Source organism: Aristolochia californica, unplaced genomic scaffold (assembly GCF_029961685.1).
Source record: "Aristolochia californica isolate CCGP_79_NKW_82.1479 unplaced genomic scaffold, dmAriCali1.0.hap1 SCAF_9, whole genome shotgun sequence".
NCBI classification, from domain to species: domain Eukaryota; kingdom Viridiplantae; phylum Streptophyta; class Magnoliopsida; order Piperales; family Aristolochiaceae; genus Aristolochia; species Aristolochia californica.
Genome location: NW_027182290.1, coordinates 30501005 through 30528397, shown reverse-complemented (window position 1 = coordinate 30528397; position 27393 = coordinate 30501005). Strand labels below are relative to the sequence as shown.

At 40.0% G+C, this 27393-nt stretch overlaps 3 protein-coding genes across 3 annotated transcripts; 1 reads left to right on the top strand and 2 right to left on the bottom strand.

Annotated features, from left to right (window-relative positions):
- The first annotated feature begins 822 nt into the window (after positions 1–822).
- LOC137941669 (putative ABC transporter B family member 8) lies at positions 823–8381 on the top strand. The gene is made up of 10 exons (XM_068787172.1): positions 823–963; positions 1062–1116; positions 1205–1383; positions 4399–4856; positions 4930–5122; positions 5201–5470; positions 5546–5725; positions 5925–7217; positions 7324–7739; positions 7854–8381. The coding sequence occupies exons 1-10, from the start codon at positions 823–825 to the stop codon at positions 8203–8205; spliced, it is 3537 nt and encodes a 1178-aa protein (XP_068643273.1). The 3' UTR covers positions 8206–8381.
- Positions 8382–8559: 178 nt separating this feature from the next.
- On the bottom strand, positions 8560–10468 carry LOC137941670 (pseudo histidine-containing phosphotransfer protein 5-like). The gene is made up of 6 exons (XM_068787173.1): positions 10412–10468; positions 9368–9498; positions 9197–9265; positions 8929–9000; positions 8729–8801; positions 8560–8638 (listed from the first exon to the last, which is right to left on the bottom strand). The coding sequence occupies exons 1-6, from the start codon at positions 10466–10468 to the stop codon at positions 8591–8593; spliced, it is 450 nt and encodes a 149-aa protein (XP_068643274.1). The 3' UTR covers positions 8560–8590.
- Positions 10469–12801: 2333 nt separating this feature from the next.
- LOC137940754 (tryptophan--tRNA ligase, chloroplastic/mitochondrial) lies at positions 12802–27382 on the bottom strand. Its single transcript, XM_068785886.1, has 15 exons — positions 27315–27382; positions 27058–27213; positions 26605–26692; positions 25152–25193; positions 22240–22329; positions 21954–22076; positions 21754–21825; positions 20412–20524; positions 20253–20274; positions 20091–20156; positions 19836–19892; positions 17879–17925; positions 17730–17811; positions 15353–15442; positions 12802–13158 (listed from the first exon to the last, which is right to left on the bottom strand). Exons 1-15 carry the CDS (start codon positions 27380–27382, stop codon positions 13006–13008), a joined length of 1269 nt encoding a protein of 422 aa, XP_068641987.1. The 3' UTR covers positions 12802–13005.
- Positions 27383–27393: the final 11 nt, after the last annotated feature.

The window sequence follows — 27393 nt, the reverse complement described above, 5'->3', positions numbered from 1 at the left end:
GTTCCTTGGCTGCATAATCTCATGCATGTCTTGTTTAGGACTTTTAATGAAGATAACCCAGTGCTAGTCTCAAGTGCTTTAGTCTTAATGGCTCCTGAACTAAAGTGGAACCTAACCAAATAAAATAAAAAGCCTTCATACCCACATGAAACCCGAGCTACAACAAAAAAAAGAAAGAAAAAAGAAGCCCATCACTTGATTAGTTGATCATAAAGTACTTAAAAGCCGACTTAAGCAGAACTATGATGACTGAATCTCCTGTACCAACCCATTATCTAAAGCTAAAACAATAGTTCTTGCAAAATAAACTTGACCAGCATGCACACAAGACGACCCATAAACAGAAAAGGAGAGAGTTAAGGTACCTAGCTTATAGTTGCATAGAAGAGAGAGAAAGGTAAAGAAAGCTTACTGAACACCCTACAAATGGTTGTCTACGTTTTGGAGGGCACAAAAGCAACAACCACGAAACTAGTAAATAATTTTATCCTTTATTAAGAATAAATTGTCAGCCCCACATGAAGGAGAGCTGAGACCGTTTCGTCCAACCTAAAAGCAAGCAAGCGTTTCCTATATTTGGCTCTCTTAGCTCTCAGTTTCAAAGTTGAGAGCCCACTCTGGATATTCGGTCTGGGTCTGTCTTCTCTTTGTTTATTTTTGCAGACATTGGAGGCCCTTGCCGCTGGGACCTCGGGAGAAATAGAGAAGATCATGGGTTCCTCGGAAGAGGACGGCGCACGGAGGGAAGGAGCGCGAGCAACGAAAAGGAAGAAATCAGTAGCAGCAATATTTAGATACGCTGATGGGGTTGACATGATGCTAATGCTTTTGGGTACCGTTGGAGCGATTGGAGACGGGATGTCTACTAATGTACTCTTGGTTTTCGCTAGCCGACTGATGAACGCCTTAGGCTATGGAAAGGCCATGGTCAGTCAAGGAGACTTCATGGATGAGGTTGAAAAAGTAAGCTCTCTTTCTCTCTCTCCCTGGCTCTTTCCTTCTTTTCCCTTGTTCCCCTGCTCTGACAAGTCTTTCCTGTTATCTTTTTTGGGTTTTGCTAGTGTGTTATGTATTTTGTCTACTCCGGATTGGCAGTACTGGTGGTGGCTTTCCTGGGTAATTGAAGAAGACCTTTACTTTTCACTCTTTATTGTTGTCATGAAGTTTAAGTGTCTTAACTGATATTAAAAGCTGTCCACCGCAGAAGGATACTGCTGGAGCAAAACAAGCGAAAGACAGGTGCTAAAAATTCGTTACAATTATTTGGAAGCTGTTCTCCGTCAAGAAGTTGGATTCTTCGACTCACAAGAAGCCACCATTTCAGAGATTATCAACAGCATTTCCAAAGACACCTCACTCATACAAGAAGTTCTTGGCGAGAAGGTATTTTCGTAAACCATATTTATAAGGCAAGATGCATGAAAACATAGCCTTTATGGGTGTATGCACCAGAAAATATCTCCTGCGAGTTTAGTTTTATAGCAGAACCTTAGAAAAGCTTTCGTTGCCCTTCTACAGTCAATGTAAGCCAATACTGCTCTTCTTCAGAGCTGTGATGTGGTTGTTAATTTGTGATAGATAACCTCTGATTTACTGAAAAGTAGCTAAAAGCACCATGTCCTTGAGCAAGATACTGTGTGAGATGTGAAGGGTTCCATTAATGAGATTATCGGCGTGCCTCATTTCTGAGAGACACGAATTTACTGTTTCAACGAATCCCAATCTTTTAAAGGTAATTGCAGAAGGGTTTTAGGTATCTTTCTTTACATCAACTCCAGTTCAGGTGGGGTAGAGTTAAGACAAATGGGTCCTAATTGTCGTGATCAGCTTTATTCGGACCAGATGTTTAGCGCCACTTTTCGGAATTTTCCATTCGTTTCTTCTCTTAAAGTCTCTCTCTTTATCATGGGGGTAAACTCATGAATAGGTAAGAAGAGAGAACAGTCACGTCTGGTTTAAGATCTAATCGACTGTTCACCTGACTTTTCGTTGAGAGAGTTTTTTCTTTTAGCACAACATAGAGCTCATTCCCGAGTTCTCATCCTTTATGTCTGTTGAGAAGAGCAAATTCTTTAGTTTTTTTTCTAGATTTTGCACTTTTGTGAATTCAAGGTTAATAACGGCAAGTGTGAAACCTTCCCATTGTTCAATTGGAGTTGAGTTCAACATTGTAAAAATCTGTATGGAGTCATAAAGTAAAATAGCAAACACTTGCCCTCTTCTTCCTTACCTTAAAGTCAGTCTTGTAGAGATCATTATGAGCCTTCTGTTTCAATTTTCCTTTCATTTGAAAAAAGATTTCAATAACATTAGTGGAACTTCCTGTTTATAGCCCCACATATATAAGAAGTAATTCAGGTTCGGTCAAGGTTGTAATTACGGTGTTCAATTGGAGCTGTGAATTGAAGGCTCCACATTGGAGGTTCGAAGATCCAAGTCTAGAAAGAGAGTGCCAATCTTGGGTGTCTAGGGAGACGGCAGTATGCTGATCTAGTTCTTCATGATCCTGTTTGAGCTCTTTTATTTTCTTTCACATTGTTCTATAAATAAATAACAAAATAAAAATTTGCCTACCACAAACACCCTGGTATAAAGGCTTGATCTTGGTCACAGGACTTACCTTGTGAATGAGATCTTGTGAGGGCTGGAATTTGTTACAAAAATAAAGACCTTCAAATTGTTAGATATTGAACTGAATTACAACTTTATAATTGATTAAGTGTGGTATTTATACAATTTAGAACAAAAAAGATAAGATTTACATGAGAAGATAATGACAACATAGGATAAATACATTGTGATCTTATTTGATAACTGAAGAGATTATGCTAATCCCTTATCATGCCTCCTCAAGATAGATCATTGTCAAAGAGATCATTCTTGTCTCGTAGTAACTGAAACTGTGAACTTGGCATTGGTTATATATGAATATTTGTTTCGAGGGTACTTGGAAGCAAAAGGACGAGAAAAGCAGCAACACTTGTAGTGGAAAAAATCGGAGAAAGTGCATTGTCCGGTGAAGAAATGTGAAAGAGCAGTGACATTGGTAGCGGTTAAGGCAGACAAAATCAAAGAGAGTGCATCATCCAGTAAAGAGATGTGGAAGAGTAGCGACACTAGTAGCGGCTAGAGTGGACGGAATCGGACAGAGTGCATCATTTGGTGAAGAGATGTGAAAGAGCACCGACACTGGTAGCGACTGGGGCAGATGGAACTGGTGAAAGTGTAACGGCCAATGAAGAGATGGGGAAGAGTAACGACACTGGTATCGGCTAGGGCATACGGAATCAGAGAGAACCTATCGTCCGGTGAAGAGTTGTAGAAGATTAGTGATACTGGTAGCGACTGGGGCAGACAGAATTAGAGAGAATGCATCATCCGGTGAAGAGATGTGGAAGAGCAGCGACACTGGCAATGGTCGGGGTGGACAAAATCAAAGAGAATGCATTGATTGGAGAAGAGATGTAGAAGAGCAGAGACACTGGTAGCGGTTGGGGTGGACGAAATCGAAGATAACACATCAACTAATGAAGAGATGTGGAAGAACAACGGCATTGGTAGTGGCTAGGGCGGACGGAATTAGAGAGAATGCATCAATGAAGAGATGTGAAAGAGCAGCGGCACTGGTAACGGTTGGGGCAGATGGAATTGAAGAGAGCGCATTGACAAGTTAGTTCATTTTGGGAGGATGTGGTAGAGAGTGAGTTACAAGTGGAGAAGATGAGGAAGGGAAAAAAAATTCAGAGGATGGCAAATGCAGAAGATTTATTCACTCTGATAGAATAGAATTTAGAATAGAAAAGATAAGCTTTACACGAGAAGATAATTATAACATGGGATAAATACAATAAGATCTAATCTGATAACTAAAAGGATTATGATAATCCCTTGTCAGAGAAGAGACCAAACCTGTTTTCAAATAACATGTACTAATTCTTAGGATGAACGAGATCCATTTACATAGGGAATAAGTCTAGTTTCACCTGATATATTAATATGTATTGTTTTAGAGGCATACATTTTTTCTACTTCAGCTGGTCTCATCCCTCTCCAAACAAAAGCTTGTTAAGGGATCACTAACCCAAACCAATTTACTCGAGGGGTGAGCAAATCACATTTAAGAAACTGCTTACAAGCCTCTTATTAGATGTGTGTTAGAATTTTTCATTTCAGTACATCCTAACCGATTTTGCCGTGCATCAAAATTATGTTTCAGTAGATAAGGGCTCCGGGTTGTCCTGACCCAGAACCAAATGCAGTTCTACCTTTAATGTTTCTGTTAATCTGTGTTTTATATAGTTAGACCACTGAGTCTTCCTGGTAAAGAAACTAATGATGTTGAACCTGTATGGTCCAGGAATCACTTGTAGCTCATACCTTCTGTTGACTTCATCGCAGGTTCCCACTTTTCTGATGCATTCGGCGGTCTTTATATCCGGACTCGCGTTCTGTTCTTACTTCTCGTGGCGGCTATCAGTTGTGGCCTTTCCCCTCGTAATATTACTTATAATTCCTGGACTCCTTTACGGCAAATATTTGTTGTATTTGTCTAAGAAATCCCATAAAGAGTATGGTAAAGCAAACATCATAGTGGAGCAAGCTCTGAGCTCGATCAGAACCGTTTACTCCTTCACTGCAGAAAAGAGAACCGTAAGCAAGTATTCAGCCATATTAGAGAAAACTTCGAAGCTGGGGATAGCTCAAGGCTTTGCAAAAGGATTAGCAGTCGGAAGCACAGGACTTTCTTTTGCCATATGGGCTTTTCTCGCCTGGTACGGGAGTAGATTGGTAATGTATAAAGGGGAGAGCGGAGGGAGGGTATATGCAGCTGGGATTTCTTTCATTCTGGGTGGCATGTAAGTTTTCTTTATTTTCTGTCTTTTAATCCTGAAATTGTGATTGCGCTCTGCTTACTGATGTTTAATGCAGTTCTCTAGGCATGGCTCTTCCGGATGTCAAGTATTTCACTGAAGCAACAGTCGCTGCAAGGAGAATTTTCGAGCGGATCGATAGAGTTCCTGTAATTGATGGAGAAGACGAGAAAGGTCTCGTATTGGAGAAGGTTCGGGGAGAGATTGAATTTGAGCGTGTCAAATTCGCATACACTTCTAGACCGGACTCCGTCGTTCTCCAGGATTTCAATCTAGTGGTTCCTGCCGGACACACATTGGCACTGGTGGGTTCAAGCGGGAGTGGTAAGTCCACGGCGATCTCCCTGCTACAACGGTTTTATGACGTAAATGAAGGGCTAGTGAAGATCGATGGGGTGGACATCAAGGACCTACAGCTGAAATGGATCAGAGGGAAAATGGGTCTTGTTAGTCAAGACCATGCCCTCTTTGGAACATCCATAAAGCAGAACATTATGTTCGGAAAGCTGGATGCAACCTTTGACGAGATAATGGCCGCCGCCATGACTGCAAATGCTCATAACTTCATAAGGCAGCTCCCAGAGGGGTACGAGACGAGGGTAAGTCTGGTCCAAAGACTAAGCTTGGCTTTATTATTTGTTTATCTTCTTCAGTAGTGTATTTTTCGCTTCTAGGTTGGCGAGCGAGGAGCTCTTTTATCAGGAGGGCAGAAACAACGAATAGCCATAGCCAGAGCCGTGATAAAGAATCCCGCCATTCTTCTTCTGGACGAGGCAACAAGTGCTCTCGACTCCGAGTCAGAAAAACTCGTCCAGAACGCTCTGGATCAGGCCTCCATGGGAAGAACAACCCTGGTGAGTTATTTGTTTTCATGTCTTCGATAAACATGCCCTCTGAGATGGTGCATAATGGCATCAATATTACCAGGAGTCTCTCTCTATTCAGTGATTTCAAAGTATTGAAGAAGCATTGTTTGAGCGCAATACTGATCGTTTTCCTCATTAATCATTTTTATTTATTTTAATTGCATTTACTTCCTTCAAATTCAATTAGGTGGTGGCACACAAGATTTCCACAGTGAAAAACGCCGAACAGATAGCGGTCGTCGATGGTGGTCGGATAATTGAAACCGGGTCCCATAGCGACCTCATCAACCGAAAAAATGGTCATTATGCCCGACTTGTCAAGTTACAGCGCCAATTCAGCTGTGATGATCGAGACCACGCCTCTGATGCCCACATAGGCTCAGCGACCAGAAACAGCGCCGGCCGAGAGAGCGTCCCTAGATCGAGTCCCGCCTCTTTCACTGCTGACTCCTCCCTCCAGGAAATCACTCCTCCTCCCTCCTCTCATCCGCCCCCATCCTTCTCCCGCCTTCTCGCCTTAAACGCCCCCGAATGGAAGCAGGCTCTCGTCGGCAGCCTCTCTGCGATCCTTTTCGGTGCTGTGCAACCCATCTACGCCTTGACCATCGGTGGGGTCATCGCGGCATTCTTTGCTCCCACCCACGACGAAATGCGATCTCGTATTCGTGCCTACTCCTTCATCTTCTCCTCCCTCTGTTTGATCTCTATTGTGCTCAACTTGTCCCAGCATTACAATTTTGCTTATATGGGCGAGCATCTGACTCGAAGAATCCGTATCCGAATGCTCGAAAAGATCCTCTCTTTCGAACTTGCTTGGTTCGATGAGGATGCCAACTCGAGTGGGGCGCTATGTTCGCGGATAAGCAACGAGGCTTCGAGGGTGAAGTCGCTTGTTGCTGATAGAGTCTCTTTATTAGTCCAAACCGCATCAGCTGTGTTTGTGGCGATGGTTATGGGTCTAATTGTCGCATGGAAGCTCGCACTGATCATGATAGCAGTACAGCCACTCACAATACTGTGTTTCTATACAAAGAAGGTCCTGTTATCGAGGCTATCGTCGGACATGGTGAAAGCGCAGAATCGAAGTACCCAAATTGCAGCCGAGGCAGTCTCAAACCATCGGATCGTAAGTTCATTCGGATGCGTAGGGAAGGTATTGGAAATTTTCGACGCAGCGCAGGAGGAGCCGAAGAGGGCAGCGAGAAAAAAGGCTTGGCTGGCAGGAATAGGGATTGGTTCCGCCCAGTGTTTGACATTTCTTTGCTGGGCATTGGATTTTTGGTACGGGGGGAGATTGGTGGAGGCCCGGCAGATATCGGCGGGAGACGTGTTTAAGACGTTCTTTGTTTTGGTTAGTACCGGAAAAGTGATAGCAGAAGCAGGGAGCATGACTACAGACTTGGCCAAGGGAGCCACTGCAGTGGCATCGGTGTTCGAGGTGCTGGACAGGCAATCGAGGATGCAACCCGGGTCCGACCAGGTAAGCAAATTTTTTTTTTATAGCCAATTAACGAATTAATTGCATATTTAACTTGAAACGGTCCAATCAAGTACTCAAACCAAATGTGCATCTGTAATCCGACCAGGTAGGTGGGAACCCCAAAGGGACGCGATTGGAGAAGATATCTGGAAGAATTGAGCTAAAGAAGGTGGACTTTCGATACCCGAGTCGCCCTCAAAACCTCATCCTGCGGGAATTTTGCTTAGATGTGAAAGCGGGGACGAGCATCGGTCTTGTGGGGAGAAGCGGATGTGGGAAATCGACAGTTATCGGGTTGATTCAAAGGTTTTACGACGCAGAGAGAGGGATGGTGACGGTGGATGGAGTGGACATCAGAGAACTGGATATCGGGTGGTACAGAGGCCACACAGCGCTCGTCAGTCAGGAGCCTGTGATCTATTCCGGCAGCATAAGAGACAACATCGTCTTCGGAAAGCCGGAAGCTTTGGAGGACGAGGTGGTGGAGGCTGCCAAAGCCGCTAATGCACACGATTTCATTTCGTAAGTCTGGTTTCTCTTCCCGTCCTCCCAGCATAAATCGGTTATGATTTCCATTGAGAAAGCTAATTTCAGTATTTGTTGAGTCATTGGTGACGGATGGTGACGGCGGTGCAGGTCATTGAAAGACGGGTACGAGACGGAATGCGGAGACAGAGGAGTGCAATTATCAGGAGGGCAGAAGCAAAGAATTGCCATCGCAAGGGCAATTATAAGAAATCCAATGATTCTGCTACTTGACGAAGCAACCAGCGCCTTGGACTTGCAATCAGAGCAAGTGGTCCAAGAGGCGCTTGACAGGATCATGGTAGGGAGGACGACCGTAGTGGTGGCTCACCGTCTCAACACCGTTAAGAAGCTCGACTCCATCGCTTACATTGCAGAAGGGAAGGTAGCCGAGCACGGAACCTACAGTCAGCTGAAGAGCAAGAGAGGGGCCTTCTTTAACCTTGCTAGCCTCCAGTCCTAAAGATAAAGCGAAGTCGTTTCGTCTCGTTCGTTTCCGACGAGGGCTAGCGTGTAGAAATCTGATGGAGCTCCTATCCATAGTCCTATAGAAGAGTGACGTGCTGATGCGTTGTACATACTACATGAACAACTATTTAATCTAATATCATAAAGTTTAGGAAGACGATTCCTTTACAAGCCTTCAATTCTTGAGTACAAGTTAAAAAAAGCTACTTCGACAAGCCTTAGAAACAACAGAAAAGGGGAAATACAGGGGAAAAAAGGCCATTTTTTCAACAACACGGGCATCTTACTACTCTTTGACTTCAACTAAAAAGATGACTCTACAAGATGGGTCTTTCCAGTTTCCATTGTCGTCGTCTTCGAGCGTCACCACGATTATCAAATTACTTAGGCCGACATGCAGCTTCGATGGGACCGGCTTGTCTCGACATCTGGAAATTTCAAGTGAAAATGTTAACAAATTGAGCGCTTTGGAAGTGGGGAAAGAGTCAGAATTGAGAAGTTCAGGAACTGCAAGGGACCTGAAAGTAAGTCTCGAGTTTCTTCCTCAGAGTGTCGTGCTCCTTCTTCACTAGTTGGTAAGTTTTGAAGCATCTGCAGTTACATCAGGGTATAAGTTATCAGTAAGAAAAGGGAAAGTGGAGGACTTTCATCGCATAATAGTAAAACGGAAAAAGGATTTTGGTTCTGAAAAATGTCAAACGAAAGGAAATGACGGTACCCTTCTGAATTGCGCTCCTGGCAGAAGTCTCTAAAACGAGAGCACTCGCTCTTCAACCTACGAGCTCCAATGCTGGAAAAATGTTCAGATTGTATCAGTTAGGACAAGTTTCATAGGCAAATTTATATCAGTAGATGTTTACAAAACAGAAATAAATTGCTTTCAAAAGCCAATTCTTAAGTTCAGCGAAGAGTTCACGAAGATTAGACATATTTCTGTTCCCAAGACCACGAAGGCAATAACCTCGCCGAGCTGGAATTTTATTTACCTGGAACAACTGCCCTTGAAAGTATGCATGCAGCTGTCCAGTTTAGTGAAATCCAAGGGGCGCTGCTCCCTGAATAACAAGCATGCGATAAGTACAAGTAGCAGCTTCAGATTACTATTTTCAAAGCCGTAAACCATAAAAAGTGAGAAAGGAGTACGTAAGGTGACTAACAGTTCGGCCTCAATGTTAAGCATCGTTCTGACAGAAGCCTTGTAGAACAAGGTTACTACTTCTTCGACGAAATTAGGGTTGACATCGTCCTGCAGCTCCTCCAACTGTATAAATTGCTCGTCAATGAAACCCTGCACCAACCCAAAAAATTAATTTATGTGAACTACCGCTTAATTAACAACCAACAATCGGTTAATTAGAAATGAGATAAGTTGGCGACAAACAGTCCGAAACTATGAGACCCTGTTTGATTACAGATGAAGTACGGAGTTGAAAAGAGATCAGGAACACGGAAGCTGTCAGAAAGAGATTTTCCCCTCCGCTTCGACCAGAACCCAAAACGTGCCTTTCCAGGGGAATCAAGAAAAGTATCCTGTAAAGCAACTGAGCTTTAGAACTCTGCCCATTTTTTCTTTCCTTCGTCGTGCTACAAATCCCTTCTACAGTTTAACGAGGACAATCTTTCTGGAGAGGCCAAAGCCCATTAATTGTCTGACCAAGTCAGTACCTCTTCCTAATCTGGACCTAACACTGGTTCCTTCCTTCCCCACCAGTTATGGCGGTCCCATCTGGACTCAACCGGGGGAAGGAAACGGAGAGATACTCTTTCAATCAATCGCCGCAAAGAAAGATAAAAAAGATATTCTTTCCCATCAGCTTCACCTATTTTAGCCATCCAAGATGTGGTGGACATATTAACAATCATGTCACCGATTCCAACGGTATCTCGGGTGCAGGGATGACAAGAACAGCGAGCACTGAGCTACAAATATATTCCATGAAGAGTATGAAGGGTGAAAATATTTGCATGGGAGAAGACCGTCTACGATTTTATTCTCTCCGCACAGGGACCCGAAAAGGCTGGACATTTTTCCTCCCAACTACTTTCTAGAATCGTCGATAGACAAGTTAAGGAGATCAGGAACTAACTAGAAGCATTAAAAAATGGAAAATACCCGGTGATGGACAATGGCTGGTCAAATAATTCAAATGAGAGAGTTAGAATGGGATCAATTCTGAGAGATGAGTAGAAGTGAAGGTTACCTGATCAAAAAGGGCCTTCCTCAAGTTGGCAACCTGGCGATGCAATGGATTCTCCATAACGATCTACAGGGGATAGGAACAGAACAGTGGGTTTGCAGAAGAACTAATACCGGGAGGAAGCTGCCGGAGGTGGGGGGTGTGAAGAATAGAGGCCAGAGGGGGCGTATATATAGTAGATGAAAGGGAGGAGCGTCACCCCAAAAGAAGCAACCATGTATGGACGCGTTTTAAGCTGGTGCCTGTCAAAAACTTAGTAAAAGGAAGATAGCTGGGACTAGGAAATCACAAATTCCAGATATTTAGCTAATTTGAGAGGGCGGAAATAAATGTAGTCCAGATTCTGAAACTGCCTTTACTGAGGAACAACTCATGATATTTATGATGCACTAAATCTCCCGAATCCGGATTCTTGAACCTGAAATGTGTCCCCTCGGCCCTGACAAGTCAACAGCAACGAAAGTGATTTTTTTTCATTTATGTGTTTAGTTGGCCAACAGATAAAATATTTATAAAAAAAAAAAAAAAAAGTTCCCTCCAGATAAAAAGGCACCTGCTGCTTATCTCAGTTGTCAAATCCCAGACCAGTCTGGGTCAAAATCTGAAACAATGATGGGAGAGAAAAACAAAAACACTAGTTGAACTAACATGTTCCAGTGGTTCAATTGTTGGGCTTTCCTTCATTTACACGGAGCGATAAGGGACCTATCCCCATCCACCAGAAAAGAGTGAAAGAGGGGAGAGGAAGAGAAATCGGTCCCAGTTCTAACATTCGAACCGTTCAAATAAAGAGAGCACAGGCACAAAAATCTCACCTCGCCTCCCTATTTTCCATTTCGCATATCATCGACGAAGGAGCCATAAATTGAGTATTCTATTCGTTGTTCAGGGCTTCGGATATTTCAATAGTTCGGAGCCGGACTCAGAGGAGAAATATTCCAATTATGACTCTATCAATGACATCATTCATTTCAATTACATTGTTGAATTATGTTGATTTATGTTTAAAATAAGCATCCTAGTGGCGTAGTGCAACTCACAAGTTTGGAAATGAAGATGTTCAAGTTACGGTAACGATTTGAGATCAAAAGACCTTAATGCTTTTGCTCTCGTCAATTGGCGTGTGTAATTTGGAGATGTGGCAGGTCTCTTGTCCAAAATATATGTAGGCTTGTGACCATGTGTCTTTGAGGTTTCAGCTCGTGAGTGCACGCGCCGTTGTTGTGCTTTACACATGCCCAAGAATCGGCTAATACTACTGCTGTCCCAAGTCTGTAACTTGTAAATTTCCAGGTTTTCTTTGAGTCCCCCCAAAAACGTTAACAATCTATATCTTCTCACTGAAATGGTTTTTATCAGTCCGTAGAGGGGACGTCACATATTGAGACTTACAATGATCATGACAAAGGAAAATCTTATCTGAAGTTTCAATTATGTGTACTCGAGTGATGTGGTGGCTCAAGGTAGGCCACCAATTCGGGATTCCATACATTTTACCCTGCAAATTATAGCACAAGGAATTGTTGCAACCGGAAACGTCTTCTTCATTCTCAAAAGATCCTTCCCAGTTTCACGAAATGAAAACCTTTCTATTTATCAGAAATGAGGCAATGGGACGAAACTCCTCCGGTGTATATCCCAAAAATTGAAAGTTTTTAACAGCTTCAAAGGTAAGGCAAGAGGCATCTTTGGTTTTTGTCGTGTTATCACATCCAATCATGAGATGAGAAGAAACAGAAAAAACCTATGTCACAAGAGATTGACAAAGTCAGAACAGTCCATATGCTTTGGACTAGTAGGAGTAGATACGCACACACCGCGAACTTGTTTCAGTAGCAAGAGGCTCGGTGATGGTTGAATTGTGGAAGAGACAAGAGTGGTCCTTGTCAGACCCTTCCGTAAAGTGAATGAACCAGATGTCCAGTGATCGAGTTTGTTCTTTATTCTCTGTTACCTACCATAGGAGGGACAGCAATAGAGCTCCCATGATGCATTCATCCACTCCGTTTAAAGGAGAAAAGCCAGGTAGTGGGATTCGAATTATTTCCTCACCCAGGGATTCTTGCTTTAGATCGCTGTCTCATGTTGATAAGAATCCCAACCTGGATCGATAAAACCTGCTAGTAATGTTTGGAATTGGCGAAAATATAGATGAAATGAAAATCAGATATCTACACATGAACCCTAATCTTCTTTTTCGGAATGTTCTTTACGAGACTTGTTCTATAAACCGCCGCGTCACATGAAACAAATTCAAACCTTCACCTGCAGTCGAATACATCAATGATACGAGGGTCTACGATCATGCCCATGCTGCACGATACTATGGCTCCTGCAGATAATACTTTCGTCTTTCCCAAGAACCAAGACTTACCGCTTGCAAAAACCGACAGGCGCTACAGAATGAGATCGATAGGGCAAAGCAATGAAAAGAATTATAAAGAATATGGGCGATGTTTCTTTCAGGCGAAAGAATTAATACCTAACAGAACCTTCTATAGGAATAAACAGATCCATCTCAATAATATACCAATCGGGTTTTAAATGGTATCATCCAAAAGGAAACTTTATGGTTGCCTTTTTCTTCCCAAGCCTTTTCACGGCATTGATTCTCTTCCTCTTCGATAGAATCCCATTGCCTGGTAGACATTATTGAGAGTTGCGTCCGCTATACTGGCAGCCTTTTCAGCTCCTTCCAGTAAAATTTTATCCAAATAAGGTGCATCAGATGTGATTTCCTCGTAACGAACCTGTGAATGGGGAAGTCAATGATGAAAAATGAAAACAGAGAAAAGATGAAGAATGAAAATATCCACAGAAAAGGAGAAGTCCATAATACTATGTATTTGTTTAGTCACTAAACAAAATGATGAGAACCCTTGTATTAACCTCTGAAACGAAGCTTCCACATCAAACTTCAAATGAACATACACCATGAACAAGTTGATTGACAGAAGCCACATATTAACTTCCAAAGAGAAACAAATGAAAAAAATATTAGACTCACCCAGCCTTCCAATCTTAAAATGTAAATACAATAAGAAAACACACTTGAAGAACAGAGTGAATGGACAGTCGGCAAACATCAGCCATAGTAGTTCCCAACAACCACAGGATAGGACATGAAGGGGAGGAGATGAGACAAACTCATCCATCAAATGTATATCTCAGTCCAGCTGAGCTAAGCCAGTGAGTAAGCTCTCCTCGATTCGTGGGCATATGGATGCCAATGCACGTCATTCTCAGAACTTTTTCTAAAGTTCAAGTAATCTTTTAAGCATCACGAATCAAACTCAGGACCATGCTGACTCAAACAGATAAACTTGTATTAATTATATATTATTAAAATATAGGACACCTAGTTACCGTACCAATGGGGAATCAGGTAATCTGCCAGGTAATTCAATGATCTGATAAGTGAAATTAATCCTAGCAAACATAAGAGATCTGAGACTCATACTAGAAGATCCAGATAACCAAGATCTGCCTGTCAAAGTGGTTCCGTCCACTCTTGTAGGCGGTAGCTTTCCGCACCTAACAGACCGGTTTGTTGGGTTGTATTAGCTAGCCGCTGTCATGGTATCAGAGCTGGGCACGCCACGTCCTGCATTCAAATCCCGTGAGAAGCGGGTCAAGAATGGGCGGGGTGGGTGTCAGAGTGGTTTTGTCCACTCTTGTAGGCGGTACCTTTCCGCACCTAACAGATCGGTCTTTTGGGTGTATTGGCTAGCCGCTGTCACTGCCAACAACACTACCTATAAAAGACCAAAAAGGAAAATACACAACATCACAACCACCCTACAACCTACCTATAAATCAAAATCACTGAAGCTGAATTTTTCATCTTCCAGGGGAAACAGAAACACCTCTAGACACCCTTCCTAAATTTGGGCATATTTTGCTAACCATACACAGCATGACCTGAAAGAGAGCAAGTTAGTTCAAGCAAACTGACTTGAAACTGACCTATGAAACTGTACTAAAAGACTGTCCCATTCAACCTCAACCAACTCTACAATGATATTTTGTATGGAACAATGTTCACACCTCAAGAGCCCAATATATGACATCCGACTTGCACGGATCATTTATGCCACTTTAGATAGCAAATGACGTAGTCTAACTCTTTGACATCAACATTAAAACTATTTCTCAATTGTTAAAGTAAGCTCCAGGTCCATCCCAAAATGACTATCTAAAGTTAGGATATTTCTTCCCCAAGTCATAAACATAAGATTTTTTAATCTTAAATCCATGTAGAATTTATTTTAATGCTCTCACTCATGTGTACACCCTCGTCATGACTCCTACATGTAAACAACTTTGGTTAGAGTACGAGCACCTGCTTTAATACTATGCTAAAAGTAAAGTCCAAGTCCATTGTAAACAGACTAGTTGAAGTTAGATATCTCTTCCTAAGTCATAAGCACAAGAATTTTCTAATCCAGGATCCACGTGGGATTATTCTGCACCAACTAAATTGTGGTCAACAGATCCACCAGTTCAACATTATTATAAAAAGAGATTAAATACTCTGGTTTTGAGACTTACACCTTACTTAGCTAAAGGGTAGCAAAGTTACATGAGAACCAAACTTTTTAAGACAATGAAAGACCAAAATGATTCATTGGCATCCAACCGGGGAGGTGTGCATTATCCATTCCCCAGCCACAAGAAGCACTGCACATGAAGTAGGCAGCAGCTCTCTTTAGATGGACAAGGTGTAAGTGATAATCTTCCAAAGGTCTAACCACATCATTTTGCACAAGAAGTAGCAGGGTGGGAGCACGACTAGTAGATCCAGGCACTGACACAAGATGATTTAGCACCTAATGTTGTCATTCAAGTTATAATAATTCTAGGAGCATTATTGCTAGCAAGCCAAATACCATCTCAACATAAATAGTAGCATACAAAAAACTGAAAGAGAATAGCAAGAGCTACCTGAATAGGCTGTAAATGTTCAATCAAAGCATCTGCAAGAAGTGATTTGAATACACCCCAATTCATATCTTTACACTCATCTGCAATTTCCTGTGAAAAACAATTTCAGAAACAATAAATGAAGAGTGATTTGAATGCCTTGAAGTTGGCACAAATGACAAAAAGAATCGACCTTCCACCTTAATCTTCGAATTTCAGAGGGAGATCAATGGCAATGAGGGAAATCAAAGGACTAGTGGTCTTCTTTGAAACTGGTAGCATACTATTACCCTATTAGAACCTCATGTGCCACACTACTAAATATAACACAGACTAAGCAACTTATTAAGTTCACAAAACATAACTCCACCACTGACAGTTGGAGCAAATACACAATTTTTTTGGAAAAGTCCCAAACACCCTCTCTTTCAAGAGGCACCACGGATGGCTGCAAGAGTCACCTTTACAGTGTAATTGTTTTTTTTCTTTACTTTTCACAACTCAGAGAACTGAATCCCTTGAATGGCTTCTTCTTAGCATCAATAAGTCTAGTTATCATACCTGAACAAGAGCCTGAGAACTTATGAAGGTTTCAGTATACTTTCATTTTGAGCAGTCGGGATAATGTAGCAACCGCAACATGCAACCAAGCAGCTCCAGGAAGAAGTTCACCCATGTAAATTAGCTTACCATTTTTAGAAAAACAGTAGTCTTGCCATTGAAAGACTATGCTTTGTACTCACCATTTTCAAATAAAGATACTTTTTAATAGGAAAAAAAGGACTGTTTTATATTTATATCCAAGTCGGATGTAAGTAGAAACCTATGACAGTTTGGCTTTCCCTCCAACAGACGATTTTATAAGCTTAAATCTACAAACAAATCACCAAAACGATCCAATGCAGCATAATGGAAAGTTTGTAACCCTACCACATCAGCGCAGTCATTCTAACTTTTCTTTAATAATCATTAGAGAGCATCTATATTTAACCCAGTGTTGTAGAAAATGTTAAATTGTTTGTTTTTCCCCTTTAATACACCATTTGACCTCATTAACTGTAGACAGAAAGTAGTAACAAGCTTTCAAGAATATACAAGGTGATGGAAAAAGGTGGTCAGCAACTAAAAAAATGTAAGCAGATCATCTTGATGAAAAATGAATCCTCGTGAGATCAACAGGACTGTGACTTGGAAACTCCCTTCAGCAATAAATTTTAACACCAATCCATGATACATAATAAACAGAGATAGCATCAAATTGTAAGTGTGTGGTCATCCAACAACTTCTGTCAAACACAATTACCTTCTGATGATAGAGCTCTAAAGAAAACATTTGAGCATATAACAGGTTACACCAAAAATTGAAAATGGCGATTGAATTATTCAGTAGAATTGTGAGAGAAACAGCAGCTGAACTTGTATTTAAGATTTATTAGCTTGTTGAGACTGACTGGTACACTAGATATCACCAATGTCTGACGTGTCAGCAATAACACAAATAACATTTAAACAGGGAATGAGCATCTAGAACAGACCTTCCAACAGTTTAGAAAAATCTCCTCTCAATGAATTCAGTTGCCAAAAACAAATAAAAAGGACAGCAGTTATTTGACAGAAAACAAAGTTTAAAGCCTCAAAACCATGTAGTATTAAAAAGAGCCCAGAAGTGAAGTATACTTGGAGGAAATAAAATTTGCATGAACCATAGTTACAGGTAACTCTTCAAGGGTTGGAATACTCGTTTACATAGAAACCTCATTTGGAAACTGAAATGAAAACTTTCCCACAATTTACGACAACTTTTTGAAAACTTCAAGAGACGCTTTAGAAACATTTCCTAAAGTTTCTGAAATGAATTAAAACATTTACTAAACTTTTTTTTTTTTTTTTTTGAAAAAGGATGTATATATTAACAAAAGAACAAAGAATTACGGAGGGACGGGGAGCAATTCCCTAACAACAAGAGATTGTAAGGAAGCTTCTGACTTGGCAAGCACATCTGCCACAAAGTTAGTAGATCTCGGAATGTGAGACCAAATACAAGAAAATTGAGAAGAAATTTCAAGGATTTCCCGCAAGGAATCCCAATGGCGCCATGGGGGGGAGGAAGCCTTATTAGAACTTAATAGGAGCTTATTAGAACTTCATAAAAAATCACCATATTCAAAAACTAAAAAAGCATATTATACATTTTACTCATTTTTAATAGCTTACAAATGAAAATTGTAATGTCATCCTTGTAATGTCTATTTATTATAATGTCATCCTACACATGTGGGTGTCTTTTAACATTGACAAACAAATCTTTCCACAATAACCTATAAATAGAAAAAGAATACATGGGCAACCACTAAGCCTTAAAAAAAAAAATAGATGACAAATATGTAAAATTTAGTACCTTTTTTGTCCTTCCAGTAGCTAATTGGTAAATTGAAAGAAGATTGTTGCATTCAGGCCGCTCTGGATTGTCAAATTCCAACCTACATAGCGAAAGATTAATAAAAATAAAGGGGAGAGACAGACAAAGAGAGAGAGAGATGTACCAACCCAGAAAACGAGTCAGTCTTGCAGCGTTTAATTTTGTTTGCAATTACCTACAAAAATCCACCATTTGGAGAAGTTTGCAAAACATCAATAACGTGACAAATAGAAGAATATAATTAACAAATGTCCACCAGGTGCTTTCTTTTGGCAGAAGTTCATCAGTTTCATGACACACACGAACAAGGTATGACAACAAACAGCATTTTTAACCAATTTTTTTTTTTAAATAGTATCCGCAGGGAACAGGGATTAACAAGGAACACACCATTATGTCACAACCAGTCCCACTACGGATACAGGGATTAACAAGGAACACACCATTATGTCACAACCAGTCCCACTACGTAGACACCTCACATCCAGAAAGTAATTGGAGATTGACCTATATATAACTGGAACAGAGATTCACATAGCAACATATCACTTGATTTCTTTTTAGATTTATCTCCACAAAAATGAACATCCATCCTTGAAAGAAACCAGCGTATTTAAGTAACAAGGATAAAAGTCGTGTGATTATAGAAAAGACCTTTAAAAAAAGGTGATTACAGAAAATTAAATTGTGAAGAAACAAATTTGATACAGCATCTACAGTGAAGAAACAAATGAAGAAAGCAATGCTTTTCCCATAGAATTTACATATGAAACTAGAAGAGAAGAATACCTGGGGGAAGAAAAAAAGAACTAAGTACAAACTAAGACACCCTGATCAAAGTATAAGAAAGGCCCTATATGAACTTTCTTGCCAACAAACTGATAAGCTATTTTACATAAATGGTAAGGTTTTATTAATAAAGCGAAAAGAACACAAGCACAAGAGATATTGAAGGAAGAGCCGAAGGAGACAAAGTGTTTGTCTACAACTAGTTATTGATGGTTGACACCATCTTTGGACAAAGAAGAGGCTGTAAAATTTGCTGCCCTGGACATATGTATCTAAGACAAACAATGCAATGTCTTCAATGTCATAGTAGCAAGGGCAAAGCCACCATGCAGGAAGTAAGCTACCTTTGAACCATCCAATAAACACCTTAGAGGGCCCCCTCGGCAGTCGGAAGTTCCAGAAGTGGTCCTTGTTTACTTGAAGAGGGGGCATGGAGGGGTATTCCTTTAATGCCCAACTGACGACAACAATCAATGTAAACCTTCAAATCTTAGAGCAGAGCCCTTAACTCTGCCTTTGTGGATTCCCAGTGATTAAAGGGGCAGAGAAGACCAGATTTGCTAGCATGTCCAGAGTCCAAACAATACTGCTTTAAAGTTTAAGCTGAAAAATAGAGTTTTGAATGAAAATTTCGCCTTTCTCAAAACAAACAGAAAAATGAGAGCTCAAACTAAACAAATATAATGAGTGACAACTCTAGACAGGTCCCAACAAACACACACAAGTGGCCATTAAGGCAAATGCCAAATCCACAAAGGAGACCACCAATTGCTGGATGCTTCTAGTAATGCAACTATGTAGATGATAAAGTTTGTGGAGTTGGCCTAAAATAAGATGTGGTGGTCAACTTATTTAATTCCTCCACCACTTGACTGGTTCATTTCATCAATGGTTCTCATCTTTATTGTCTTACAAAATACACCATGAAACTACTGCCATTAAGCATCTAAAAAGCTTTCAAGCCAGCTTACCAGAGGGACTGTCACAACTGCTCAAGGAGGTCACTGATATGGGGGAGATGAGAAAAAAAATAATTTTCATTGTCTATTTTTTAGAGATGAAAAAAAGAAAGAAAACTAGACAGTACTAGTTAGATTTTTTTCTCATCAACCCCAATTTTTACGATGTCTGGTTTTCATCAACATGGACTCATTATCATGATGCGTTACGATTTCAGCTGGATAAATAGCCAATACCCAAGATATAAAAAAATCAGCTAGCAAACAAAAGGGGACATGAAATAATACAAAGGTACAATATAGAGAATGCAGGTAGCGAACAAGAACATCAACTCACATCTTTTGGATCTAGGAGATTGATGCGGGACTGGTCAGATGGTGCAGACTTTGACATCTATGTTCAGGAGAAAAGGAGGAAAAAATAAATGACAAACTATAGAAAAGCTTGAAAATTAGAAGGGCTTCTATTTAGGTAATATTAAATGAAGAAAAACTCTAGACTTTTCAATGAAACTTTCACTAATTTAAAGTAGATTATTACAAGAAAAAAAGAAGAATACACATGTAAATATTCAGATAATACTTTCAGCACCTTAGCAAAACCATCAGTAAGGGACATCACACGAGCTCCAGCAGGAGCAATGAGAGCCTCAGGAACCTACTACATCACATTGATAAAAATAAAACTTTGACACTAATTTGATGTCGATGTGGGCAGGAATCTCAAGCAGGTTCTGGAGAAAAAGGAACCCACCTTGAAAAGTGCACCTCCACGTCTACAACAAGAATATGAAAGGTAATAAGGTCAACTTTCTTTTTCTTGAAATTAAGGACAACATTCATAAGAAAATTATCACAAAGAAATAATCTCTTAATCGGAGTCATGTATAAGCAGAACAATTCAGATACTTACCCACCCATTTTCTTCCACTTCCTGCCTCCATATAAATAATTTACTCTCTCTGCTAACTCACGAGTCAACTCTAAATGTTGTTTTTGATCTTCACCAACAGGAACAAAATCTGTCTGCAGATTCATCCATAATCAAGTTTAAAAATAAAAGGGACTACCAGAAATGTATCTCTATCAGTATTATCACAACTGAGCCAGTGGAAATGGATTTAATGGACCCAGCCCCTATCCAGGTATGTAATTTTAAAACCCCAAGGAAAGGGAAAGCCCAGTTCAACAAGTGAATTGAACTGCACAAACCAGTGTGAACAGCTGGATCAGATTCTCCCTTCACAAAATAATGGGGGGTGTGCACTCTCTCTCACTCTCTCTAAAACCATCCATCTGTCTTATGGGAGAGAGACCCACCTTCCCCAACCTTATGCAAAGCTTTGCATGATAGCAGGAAAGGCAAACATCCATTACAGGCAGAAATGGGGAAGAAGAGGGATGGAGCCCCCTGCCTCTCTATAACAGAGGAGGGTGGGGGGGGGGGGGGGAAGGAGGCAGGGGCTCCCACACCTGACTACACACTGGTTTTTCTATCAAAATGTTTTATTTTAAATATTTTTTAATTGTATTAAAAATGATGCCAAAACCGTTCAACCATTGAATTTTTGCAGTTCAGCCAGTTGAACGAGACCTGGCTGTTGATGGCCAAACCCAATCTGATAACATTGACCTTCATATCCCTAGTCTTCTGTTTTACATGTTGGTTAACACACACACTACATCCAAGTTAATACTTAAACCAAGGACCACCTCATACTGGAGAAGATAACTAATATTTCTTTAACTTAGCCAAGCGAGAGACAATTTCAACTTGAAGCAAAGATTTTAGAAACTTATCCTCACTTTCTGAGTTCTCCTGCATCTTCTTTAAATATTTCCAGGTGATTTTTTTAAATAAAAGTCACTATATTAAAGAGGCAATGCATCAAAGTAACAATGAAAGACAGATACATGTGCTTGTGTATGTGTGTTCATGAGAGAGAGAAAGAGAGGGAGAGAGAGAGAGAGAGGCTGGGATATGCCCCGTTGTAGACATTTAATTTTAAACTCTTCAAAATTTAATTGGGACCATTCCCAAGAGCGATTTTGTAAATCTCATTATAAAGGTTCTATTATCATATTAAGTCCCTCCAAAGGGATCATTTGTCCCTACTGTGTAATAATTTGTTGTTTCTTGGCTGGTTTGACCTTGCTTTAAGTGAAAGACTCATTTTTTGGACAATCATATGAGATTCCTTTTTTAGGAAGGTAACATTTATAGAGAGTGAGATGAGAGAGAAAGAAACAATTACTTGGTATAAAAGAATATCAGATGCCATAAGAACAGGATAAGTCAAAAGCGCAACGCCAACATTTTCATCTCCCTACATCAAAGCCATAGTAAATTTTGATCTAATAAACCAGAAAATGGATGAATCCTTTAAAAGAGCAAGCATTAGCTTTTGAGATATTTAAAATGAAGCTAAAAGGATTTAGTATACAAGCAAAACACCTCCTTCCTTGATTTCTCTTTGAATTGAATCATTCTACCTAATCTACCAACGGGAGTTGCAGTACTCAAAAGCCACATCAATTCCACATGGGCACGAACATGAGATTGCACAAAAACAGAGGCCTGCTGAGTGAACAAGAAATCAAGAAGCACACAAGAATGACAGATTAGGCATAGAGATTATATTTGACACTAATGAAAAAATAGGGGATAATAATGATACTAAACAAGACCCATTATGTGGATGACTTCAAGATAAAAGTAAACCATATATAATTGATTAAACCTTGTCTGTGTCAACACCACAAGCTAGATAAAGGGCTGCCGTAGCTTTCGTTGCTTTAGTCAGCTCCTGAGAGTCATATGGAAGAGTTATCTGTGAAAAAGAAAACTCAGAGATGTCACTTGAGATTTATTAAAGTACTTTAAATTACAGGACCATAGTGAAGACACCAATTTTTTTTTTTTTTTTAAGAATGTTGATGTGCTTGTATTATAACTGATGTAAAGCAGTGCACAAGATTAATTATGAGGTAGCTCAAACGGAGCTAAAGCTCCAAAGAATTTCAGACTACCAGACTTTCTTTAGAGGATCCAGCTTTTACTAATCTATCAGAAGCTGCATTGCGGATATTGGAATCTTGCTCCCTGCAATAGCCCAATCTATTGAAAGATCTGCCACTTCATTGAGAAGATGCCTGAGTTTCCAAGTTGTTGTCAAATATTTCCTTGCCAATCCTATGACTAGAGTTGAGTCACCCTCCACTATTAGATGTCCAGAAAATTTCTGACAGAATAACTTATACCGATTAATAAGGCTCTAGCTTCAGCTTCATTCAATCAACAAATACCTGCTGGACCTGAGAATGCAAGCAAAATTTCTCAATAGGAAGCTGAAATTACACCATTTACACCTGCTGGTCCTGGGTTTCCCAACGAGGACGCATCAAAATTCAACTTCAACCAATTTGGAGGTGGCAGCATAAGTACTATAGGGGGTTTTTAGGATCACCAAATAGCATGACTTTGTTCCAGAATTTCCCTACCACTGAGCTTGGAAAGGGTGACATTCCGTGTAATGCACTAGCCAATGCAATATACTGTCGAACACCCCTTTTATGACTCCTATTGAGTTAATCTTTCTTTCAAATGTTATAGTGTTTTTTTCTAGCCAAAGATGTCATGGTACTGCTACCATAGCTGCCTTCCATGACACTTGGCTATACTTGGATAGCTGCCAGGAGTGATATTGCAAGACAAACTTTATAAATGTGTGTGGCATACAAATTGGAATTGAAAATCTTGACAACACTCCTCCCCTTATCTCCTTGCTGAACTTGCAGTGTAGAAGAAGATGGTCTGAGTATTTCTTGAAACCTCCACATAGCTTACATAGGCTGTTGATTATTAGCTGACCTCCTTGGGCTAACTCGTCAAATGACAGGATTTTTCCATGAGCTGCAGTCCTTATGAATTGTTGTACTCTTTTGGGGGCTAATAGCTTCCACGCCCAGCTGGTTCCATTGGCTGGAGTTAAAAGGGGCAGCTGTGGTTCAAGGCTGAAAAAAGACACCACAGAAAATTGTTCTGATAGGCATGGTATCCACACTGGATCATCACATTTTATTTCGGAAATATATACTGATTCCAGCACCTGTACTAAGCCAGCTAACTCAACTACTTGTTCATTTAGGTTTCTTCTAAGATTGAGGTTCCAGTTCAACCTTTCTCCTTGAACTTTTGATTTGTGAATGCTGATTTTTGTTTATTTCTTGCCAGGTTAAAAGTCTTGGGAATGCCTGATAGAACTCCCTGTACCAACCCAATGGTCTAGCCAGAAATGTATCCATCTGCCTCCCCTTGCATGATATCTGATGCTTTGCCTGAATTTGTTTTACTTTTCTCCATATGCACCTTTTTCGGTCATATACCTCCATAACTATTTTGCTATCAACACTGAGTTCATCCTTTTGATTCTCTTGATCCCCAATACTCCATCTTTTTTTATTTTGCAAACTTGGCTTCACTTAATAAGTGCATAAGTAAACTGCCGTCACTTCCACACCATAAGAATCTATGTTGCATTGATTCTATCCTCATTCCAATGGATGTTGGGTATGGGAGGATTGATAAGAAATATTTTGAGATTCCTACAACATTTTTTTTCAAATGAGCAATTTTATGAAGCTTGAACGCAAAAAAAAATGAGAAGCTAAGAAGCCCCCCCCTAACAATGGGAACATGAAGGTTAACCCCTTCTTTTGCTAAGGAATCAACAATACAATTGGCTAAGTGAGGACATGAACCCTACAAAATACAAAATTTACAGCAAGGTCTTGAATCTCATGAAATGTGTGCCAATGGCATCAAGGAGCATCAAGACCATTCTTGCACCAACTAATCACAACGCTAGAATCACCTTCAACCATGACAGAACCACTAGTGGAGGAACGAAAGATCTCAAGGCAATGAAGCAAAGCATGAAGCTCAGAGGTAATGGAGTCAATACTGCCAAGCAACCCACACCATTACGCAATCTGAAAACCCTACCAAAACTGCTGGCCCAGGATTCCAAATAGAGCAGACATCAAAACTTGACTCAACCAACCCATGCTTCCACCAAGCAACCACCACACCACCTTAACTTTAGGATCCAAGAGGCCAGCCACAAGCTTCCAATTACTTCATAGGATGCTCAAGGAATATCTTTAAAACTACTTGTGAATTCTGATCCTCACACCAATATTATGCCACCAACAGAATCACTCAAAGACTATTTAAAGCAATAACAAGATCCACAAAACAAACCACATGTCCTAATGAAGGCTCAGGTTGATCCCCATCATAATACAACAAAATTACAAAAATAAAATAATATAGTATATAGTATATTTTAAACAAGCCCAACTTATCTCAAATTGGATATCAGGCTTCTCTCTTTCCTTTTGAACAATTTTTGTTTTAATGATGACTGCATATGCATATTACACCTCATAACCTGAAGAGACTTGAATCCAATTCCTCACAGTAGAAAAGCACCATGTGGTCATTGAGTCAAAGGACTAATTACCTCTTTTGAACAAATTAGTATTACATGTATAAAGAATAAATGTATATCAGGAAAGAGATGCTATATATTGTCCACCAATGAGTCCAAGGGCGACTCAAGAAAATGATATAAATGAATTAAAGGCTCACCGCATGCAGATCCACAATAAAGAAGAACGTTTCATAAGAATCCTGGAAAAGTATCAAACAGTTAATAAACACCTGCTTTACATCACGATATAAATGCTACAAGATAATACATCTATATATATGAATAAAACAGAATTCTACTGCCACATCTTGGCAATAAGAATCTCACAAGACAGACATACTGCATTAATGCAGCCTTTTGTTAGTACCTAAGACTTTATTTGGAGTTGTTACCCAAAAACGAGGAATTATCCATAAAATCTCAGATTAGCTTTACAAATTTCCAAGGCAGTTTCCTAGGTCAATACAGATCAACAAGTATATAAAGGTCAGATACGCCTCTATTTTCAATAAGAGATTAAGTAATTGCTTATGATGTTAGGGTATTGAACCTACCATACACCACCCTATCGCTTTTAGAGAACCGTAATCCAAGGAAACGTGAGCATTATCTACAATGAACTCCGGTATATTTTCCCTTATCATGAATTAGTTAAACACATTTGGAAAAAGTTCTAAGGAATAATGGGAACAGAGAGAAGAAGAGATCACAAAACTAGTTACTGAGAGGGAAAAAGTCCCAAATTGAAAAATGATAAAAAAAAGTTAATGGGTTATAAGGTTGAGCAATAGGCCTCCTAAGTAGTTAGTCATTTTGGGATGGAACCAGGCTCAATCCAAAAAACTCAACATGGTAAAAGAGTAGGTTGTGTGTGTTGGGTAAAGTTCAGTTTGTGCTCCCCACGTTTTCTATGTGCAGTGGGCTCCATGAAGGAGTGTGTATGCCCATTAGAGGGTTTGTGGCCACATCTCAAGCCTATTATGTGTAAATATGGACGTGAGGGAGAGTGTTGAGTAGGAAAAAGTCCCATAGTGAAAAACGAGAAGAAAATTTAATGGGTCATAGGGTTGAGCAATAGGCCTCTTAAGTGGCTAGTAATTTTGAGAAGGAACCAGGCTCAACCTAAAAAACTCAACACTAGTTTTCAGTGATTAGTCAGCCCCTTTAAATAGACTATTCATTAGTAAAATGACTACTACAATGTTCGAACAAACTATTTCTGTAGTAAAATGTTTAAACATTAAGGAACAGAAAATAGGACTAAAGCAAATAGACTTTTAACTTGTCAAAAGTAAGATTTTAACTTAGAAACTAACTTAAAAAAGGAAATTAACTTTCTTTATCACATAAAAAAAGACATTGATTTAGAAACAGACTTAACATAGAAAATTTACTAACATGTCATTTTTAATTCTTATTTACGAAAAAGTTGAATAAAACGCATTTGTCTACAAATATAAGCTGTTAGAAATGATGAATACTTAATAAAAGCGAATAAATCATGAAATAAAAACGAAAGTTGTCCTACCGTAGTCGCATTTTGTGCAGAACAAGTAGAAAATGAAGTAAGAAATCCTCAAAGGCAAGACTAAAGAGGAAGTTCTAGAGTACCTGAAGCGACACCCAATTTTTAATGGCACCAAAATAATTCCCAAGGTGTACCGACCCAGTTGGCTGGACACCAGACACAACCCTCTTCCTGTAGATTTGAGTTTTGAAAGAAAGACGAATACGAGATTCAAAATTCACTCCATGGCAAGCTAGATTAGAAAGTAAGTCGGGGCCAACCGAACTTATCATTCATTGAGAAAAGAAAATTAGGACTCCAGATAAATTTTGCAGAGAAATCCACTGTAGTCAAGTTGGATACCATTCAGACGGTAAGACGGGCAATTGAATAACATGTGAACTTTGTTTTTCTTTTTTTTCACAAGGAAGTTAGAAATTAGAAAAGAGAAAAATACTACGATTTTTACTACAGATGCCGTGTCTGGCATTAACGTTTCAAAAACTTTGCGTGGCATGAAGAGAAGATTATAACGCAATTTGCCTAACGATGCTTACTTCATTACGGAGCTCGGTGATGGTATCCCTGGGCCTTCGGTTTCGGGAATAGAATCACCACAGAAGCAACGGAAATGAGCTCCATTTCTGCTTGAGAAAAATAACGGAGGGAATGCCTTCCTTCTGTAGTAGCTTCTAGGAATGCAGCTAAAGAATCTGCAAATGAAACAGGTAACAGGCAGAGCTTCAGAAAAGAGATCCCGAAGATAATGACCGAGATAGAGAATAGAGAACAGTTAAGGGTTATGGTTCCAGACGTGGAAGTGGTTAAACGAGGAGTCGCGTTGAAGAGGAGAGAGGAATGGGAGAACGCTGCGTGACCCATGCGTCTCTTGC

What these genes read in the sequence shown, in the direction of transcription:
- LOC137941669 (XM_068787172.1), top strand. Translation starts at nt 823, where the DNA reads ATGCTTTTGGGTACCGTTGGAGCGATTGGAGACGGGATGTCTACTAAT. An exon ending in ACTGGTGGTGGCTTTCCTGG is followed by an intron (nt 1,117 to 1,204) that starts GTAATTGAAGAA and finishes TGTCCACCGCAG; the next exon opens with AAGGATACTGCTGGAGCAAA. An exon ending in TCTTTCATTCTGGGTGGCAT is followed by an intron (nt 4,857 to 4,929) that starts GTAAGTTTTCTT and finishes TGTTTAATGCAG; the next exon opens with TTCTCTAGGCATGGCTCTTC.
- LOC137941670 (XM_068787173.1), bottom strand. Translation starts at nt 10,468, where the DNA reads ATGGAGAATCCATTGCATCGCCAGGTTGCCAACTTGAGGAAGGCCCTT. An exon ending in CTTAACATTGAGGCCGAACT is followed by an intron (nt 9,266 to 9,367) that starts GTTAGTCACCTT and finishes CTTGTTATTCAG; the next exon opens with GGAGCAGCGCCCCTTGGATT. An exon ending in AACTCGAGACTTACTTTCAG is followed by an intron (nt 8,639 to 8,728) that starts GTCCCTTGCAGT and finishes TGAAATTTCCAG; the next exon opens with ATGTCGAGACAAGCCGGTCC.
- LOC137940754 (XM_068785886.1), bottom strand. Translation starts at nt 27,382, where the DNA reads ATGGGTCACGCAGCGTTCTCCCATTCCTCTCTCCTCTTCAACGCGACT. An exon ending in GTGGTGTTGACACAGACAAG is followed by an intron (nt 22,077 to 22,239) that starts GTTTAATCAATT and finishes TTCACTCAGCAG; the next exon opens with GCCTCTGTTTTTGTGCAATC. An exon ending in AAGACTGACTCGTTTTCTGG is followed by an intron (nt 17,812 to 17,878) that starts GTTGGTACATCT and finishes TTCGCTATGTAG; the next exon opens with GTTGGAATTTGACAATCCAG.